The 6,525-nt window shown below is 43.6% G+C and overlaps 1 protein-coding gene across 1 annotated transcript; it reads right to left on the bottom strand.

Annotated features, from left to right (window-relative positions):
• Positions 1 to 773: 773 nt before the first annotated feature.
• Positions 774 to 5,113, bottom strand: LOC149343527 (uncharacterized). The gene is made up of 3 exons (XM_089542416.1): positions 5,102 to 5,113; positions 2,203 to 2,352; positions 774 to 1,343 (listed from the first exon to the last, which is right to left on the bottom strand). Exons 1-3 carry the CDS (start codon positions 5,111 to 5,113, stop codon positions 774 to 776), a joined length of 732 nt encoding a protein of 243 aa, XP_089398542.1.
• Between the last annotated feature and the right edge of the window lie 1,412 nt (positions 5,114 to 6,525).

Raw genomic sequence — 6,525 nt, forward strand, 5'->3', positions numbered from 1 at the left:
TGTGTACTTTAAGCAACTTAATCTTTGGGAGCTCAGTATTTCGGTAATGGGGTTAGAATCGCAGTTTAAGAATATTTCGCGGGCACTAATGCTCGCGAAGCAGAAGGGACAGGCGCCTGAATGCTTCCGTCAACCATATGGCAGTTTCTGGTAGTAGTACGCGGGGTGTGTATTACATGCATTGGAGGAACAACTAAATAAGGGCGCAGACTCTGTGCGGAAGGCATGCGCTGTGGGGGGTATTCTGAAATTGAAGTATTTGAGTCAAAACGTACTCCGATTTTTAACGTTTATTTGTATGAAATAAATAACAAAAATGGAAAGAAAATACTTTTCCAGGTGAATTTATTTTTGCTGAAATATAAGTCGACATTTTTCCTAAAGTATTCCCGGCAACAGTTCTTCGTAAGTTGCAAACAATTAGTGAAACCATGAAAATTACGTCCTCGCGAAAATTAAGCCGTCTACAGTAATCTGTGTTGTTTTCTTTACCACTAGAAATCACATTGCACAAGTCTATTTTTTCCGATCAAGCTCAAGACCGAAATAGGGTGTAGGTCCTCCAAGGCTACGGCCAAGGCTATGGCATTATTGCACGTCAAGAAAAAAAAAGGCACAAAAATGGCGCACATAAAAACCGACATTTATTGTTTGTTTTAAAAGCGAAATGGTGGACGAGATATCAAGCGTTTTTTTTAGAAAGTTAAAGGAATATCGCTGACACCGCACTTGCTCTCGAAAGAAACGCTTCTTTTGGACGACGTAGGCTTCCATTAGCGGCGGCGGTAACCTTCAATACCACTGTACGCTCCACTGTATGCAATTGGGTTATACTGGCCACCAGCATAGCCCGCAGCACCGTAGCCATAGGGAGAGGGCATCCCGTATGGGTGGCCACCGAGGTAAGCGGAAGTCGGAGCGTAGCCGTAGCCTGCGTACGGAACGTCGCCGTAGCCAGCACCGCCATATGGTTTGTATCCGTATTCATTGTGTCGGCGGTATGCACTGTCATAGGTTGTGGCCACACCACCGGCGCCGTAGCCATTGGTAGCAAGCCCTGCCTTTGAAGCTCTTGTCGCTGCAGGAACCGGTGGCACGGCTGGGCCGGCGCTGTAGGCAGCGTGTGCGCTGGCACCCGGTGTGGTTCCGGGCTGGCTGGCGGCTGCAGTCGGCCGGAAGCTGTTATCGCCGACGGCGTAGTTCATCCGCCCGTAGAGGCCATACGCGTCCTGGTTGCCGTATGAGCTGGTCCTTAAGTTGTTGTAGTCTCCTTGCTCAATACGGAATTGGCCCTGGCCGTACCCGTCCACCATGTCATAGCCGTACCCGTACGGCTGAGGTGGCTGCAAAGACCGGTTACAAATTTGAGAGGGGCTCACGAAGCTCTCCGAGGATAATGTCCAGAAAGCACTAACGCACGAACAATGCTATGTTAAATGCTAATCTCGTGATTTCATTAACTTTTCTTTGGCTGCAAATAGAAGGGCTATGCCTTTTCTCGCCGCGCGTCTCTCACATTACGTGAATCTTGGAACTCGGTAACCTAATACAATGTCCACAATATGCTGCTACACTCAAATTCACTTTTTCTGAATCGGATTGCATTTTCGGCTCTATTTATATTTGTTTTTTGCATATATCACAAGAAAAACTACACAATTGAAAGGAACAGCGCAAACACAGCCCTGTGTTTGTGCTGTCTCTTTCTGTAACGAAGAAACAACTGGCACTAAACAGTAACTTTTTGAAGAAATTCTAGCCTCGCGTCTCTGATCATGGAACCCTTCGACAATAAGAAAATGTAGTTGATGCTCGTCAGGACGCGAAGAACCACGTACAAATTAGGACAATTTCTCAAAGCCATAGGCAGCTTATCACTGCGTCGCATAACCACGGGAGGAAATCCATTCTGTGGGGCCAGTCACTGGATTGACTGTGCATTTTGGGCGCGACTTTCACAAATTCGTTAGGCACTCAAAGCTGCGTTTCGAAGTGGGAAAAAGCGAGCTATCCTATTTCGCCCCGTTGCGCATTTTGCATTCGGTAATTATGACGTCTGGATGCTTTGTTCAAGTCCTGTGAGTGCCCAGAAAATGGCCGCTATTTATTTGACGTCTGAGTATTCTTCCCCTTTATGTCGTGTAAGTGTTGCACTGGTAGATGCAGTTGGGATTTGTTTTCTGCATGCTGGATGCTACCTACAGGAGCAAAGCCGGCGTATCCTTGGTAAGCAGTGGCGGCCAACGGAGGAGCTGCATAGCCTCCGTATCCAGGAACAGCGAAGCCCGCTGGTGGTTGCTGATGTTGCACGCCGTTCACTTTCACAAGGAGGAAGGCCAGCAGCAGTTGTGCCTATGAAACAATCGATTGTCTTAACAGTAAAAAAATTGTGCGCTGGAAATACAATGAGGTGCAGGACTTAAAGCTTGGTGAAACTCCATAACGGTCACTTCGTCGGTACAACACTTCTCTGTTTTTATGTATTGTGACGACACTGCTCTTCTATGTGCTCATGAATCTACAACGGAACTTATTATTACCGCAAACCGAGAATTGGAAACTTTGTGTAGCTGGTTTATTTCCAGTAAACTTGGTGTAAATGTTAATAAGACAAAATGCATAATATTTCGCAGCTCCAGAAAAACAATACATGAAAACCTGCCTTCCGTGAAATGGCTGGGAAAACCTATTGCACTTGTCAATAACATCACTTATCTTGGAATAATTCTAGATGAGAACCTACACTGGAAGCCCTACATTCAGGCGCTTTGTAAAATGTTAACTGCAACATACTTTGCACTGCACAAATGCCGAGATTATTTTGATAATCACACACTCAGAATTATTTATTTTTCAATTTTTGAAAGCCATTTATCATATTGCATTGAATCATGGGACCACACCTATCGATCTTATTTGCAAACACTTAGGGTCTTGCAGAAAAGGGCAATTCGATTCATTTCACATTCAAGATATAACGCCCATACTGTTCCTCTTTTTGAACAGATGGATATACTGCCACTACAATCATTACTTGAATACAGGACTGTCTTGACAATACACACATGCCTTAAAGACAATTACCCGATACACTCATCGCTATTCTGTATCCCACCACCATGCACTCGCAACGCCATTCATAGAAACTTCCTTCTTCCGAAAATGAAAAATGTGTATGGAGAAAGAAGGATGGCCCATGTTGGTATTAAGCTGTGGAACAAGCTTCCAAGTGAACTCAAACATTGTAAAACTTTTCCTGTGTCATTGAAGAAATATTATAAACAATGAGTGAAGCCAGCGTATTTTTCTTTCCATGTATTTTTGTGTACTTGTATGTGTTTGTAAAAGACGCTTGGTGCTCTGAATATTGTTGCTCTATGTATCCATTTATGTCTTTCTAATTTCATGAGCTTTTATATATATGTAATTAATTGTTGTTATGCCTGCAATTTTCTACTTTTAAACTGAATTGCACTGATCCCAACTAGCTTTTAGCTAGGGAGCCAGATGTTTTCATAAGCATGCCTTGTAGGAATGATGAGAAATAAAATTGAATCAAATCAAATAAAAAAATCAAAATGTGGTTCATCACAAGAAAAGATTGGAATGCCAGGGCACTAGACGAGCAATGCTATCTCTACATCGGCGGGATAAAAATAGGGTTGGTTGGTTTATGGGGTTTAACGTCCCAAAGCGACTAAGGCTATGAGAGACGCCGTAGTGGAGGGCTCCGGAAATTTCGACCACCTGGGGTTCTTTAACGTGCACTGACATCGCACAGTACACGGGCCTCTAGAATTTCTCCTCCAAAGAAATTCCAGCCGCCGCGGCCGCAATCGAACCCGCGTCTTTTGGGTCAGCAGCCGAGCACCACAACCACTGAGCCACCGCGGCTCCGGAAACAACCATACAGCTTTATAGATGAGCCCAATGCACACCCTGGAGCGAGTGACACGGAGAAGAGATTTCGATAACAACTTTCGATGTGATGATGCGCCAAGGATGCTTTCAAATACTTTCATGGAACTCTATTATGTATCTTTGTTATACACGCAAGGGACTAGTTTGTGCATGGTTTCGAAAAAAAAAGCAAAGCGCAAAAACTCAGCACTCAAGGAAGGAGACGAAACATGCGCAAATACATGTGTTAAGCACAGCGCATTTTCATCCGTAATTTTCAAACTTTATGCCTTTCCTTCCGAAGTGCCCTGCAACCCTTCGCCTCTTTTAATGCACTTGTGAGAATTGCATGCCAATTGGTTATTTTGCTCTCTGGGTAAGAAACCATTAATCCAGTCGACATGGACTTTTGAATTTATACCTAAAAAAAAACGCTGGGCTACAGATCTTTTTACTACCCTAAGACTAGTGACCTAAACAGCAGTGTATTACAATTTCAAAAAAAACAGAAGTACGGAAATACCAAGACTAAAAACACACACAAGAGAAGCATAGGCGAAAAAGCAAAAATATTTAGTTCTGCATTGACTTCGCTGTCGAATCCTTGCAGATGAAGCTGCGGATTAAAATTTTCTCTGCAATTACTCTTTGTCTGTTGCTTTCTGCATTGTTAGCAATGCGTTCGAAGTGGATCCCAACATGACCTATGCTAACACTGGCGAATCTCTCTGCACGGAAGCTGTCTTCCTCCTCACAGCATTGCTACCGCGTACGAGACTGAAGATTCGCAGTTCCGGCCTAGCTCACGATGCGCATGTAATTCTCAAGGGACCATAAATTCTCCTGCAATGTGATTTGCGGAATAGATTTATACATACACATTCATTAAAGTTCTATCCTATTCTCAAAAATTTACGTGACATCATAACAGCAAATAAGAAATGAAGGATGCCCATTAATATTACGAGAAAAAGCAATGAAGCAGCCAAATGTACCGGGCGGCATTTACAGCATCCGTTTTTGAAGCAAGTGCTCCTCACAGGAAACTGAATAAGTTTCCCGCCGCTTTCGTGATTTGTTTCAACTTGAGCAGGGTTTAAGACTGGAAATAAAATACGAAGGTCGGAATCGCGAGACACATACTCTTTCCTTCACAAAAACTGATCTGTCGGTTGAACACTGTAGTGTTCTCTCTTCTCACCTTTGGAAACATGCCGGACATGTTTTTGTGTCTTCACAAGTGGTACCTGACAGTGTCCGAGGGAGTGAAGCCGAGGCGGATAGAGGTGTCCTGTTCTGGAGCCTAGTCTCCAGCAGCGAGCTTTTATACATCTCAGCTACGCAATGTGACTGGGCGTCGTGAGGAAAATCAGAAGAAAGAAAACCACATCGTGCTTTCTTTTCTTGTTGGAATGCGTGTATTTCACTTTTCACTTTTTAGGAAGGCGCTTCTCGACTCGAGCGATTGCGTGAAAGGCCACAGGCAGATTAGCAGTGGGCTGACCTCAAGCGCAACCCCTTCAGCACACTTGTTGCGTCTGCACGTATGAAACATGCGTGAAGGAATTTCACATTTTCACTGTTGTCGTGACGCGACCACAGATATGTCGAAGCACGTTAGTTTCGTGAGATTGCGTGGCGGCTTTTCATGTTTTTTTTTTTTGCTGTTACCTCTGCATCATCCCTCTCCCTCTTTACCTCCCTACCGCAGCGTTACTTCGCAGACGCACTCGTTCCGAAATTAACGCCACCTCTAAGAAGTTCTTTTTGGGCATGAAACCTAAAATTTGGCGGTCCTCAAAATTATGTGGCTACATACTGTCTCCAAATACTTTTATTTATACCTGGCAACATTAAACAGCTGAGACTTCGTCTAGGCCAATTCTGAAGACCTTGTTGTTTTGCTGAAAACGTTTACTCCATGCCATTTATTTGGCCTTCAGTGTGGATAATAGTGATCTTTATTATTGACTTTAATGCATTCGGTTGAGGAAGTGTAAAGACCGGTCTTAAAAAGTACAACGGAACAATGCTTATGGTCAGGCCCATTACATGGTTTTACAATTCATTTAGAGTGGTTATGCTTCTTAAGTGTACTTTAATCACCAGAAAATAAAACTATAACTATGTGCGAAAGTGCAAGTTTTGGATTGGTTTGAATGTTGTGCATGTTGCGAGTCAAATGGAAGTTTGCTGTTAGGAAGCTGTACGGCAGTTTAGCAACACCGGCATGAGTTAAAATACATTTCGGTTTTTGTATGTTTATTTTATGGTTAGAGACAGCGTTCGCTATAAGAATAAAGTGACCTGCATATTCAGGATGTTTTCAAAATGTGGTTCACTGCTGTGGCTCAAAATGCTAAAGGCGGTAATTCAAAGAGTTAAATTGTAAGCTTCAGTTTTGACCTGCCTCACGCTTGTTTGTCTTCTAGCCCGAAGTCATTGCAACCCTTTCGAAGCCCCAAATATGCAGAAACGCAGAATTTCCTTCTCTCTAGGTCCAGCCCGACAAAATCACGCTTTCATTAAAGGAAGGTGGAGATTCAGTCATTGGTAGCTGTGCTACAAGGCGCTGAGTACCCTCATGAGCAGGTCCCTGAGGATTGTGCTCAACTAGTCCGACAG

This window comes from Amblyomma mixtum, chromosome 5 (genome assembly GCF_055824585.1).
Source record: "Amblyomma mixtum isolate Tamu chromosome 5, ASM5582458v1, whole genome shotgun sequence".
Taxonomy (NCBI): Eukaryota; Metazoa; Arthropoda; class Arachnida; order Ixodida; family Ixodidae; genus Amblyomma; species Amblyomma mixtum.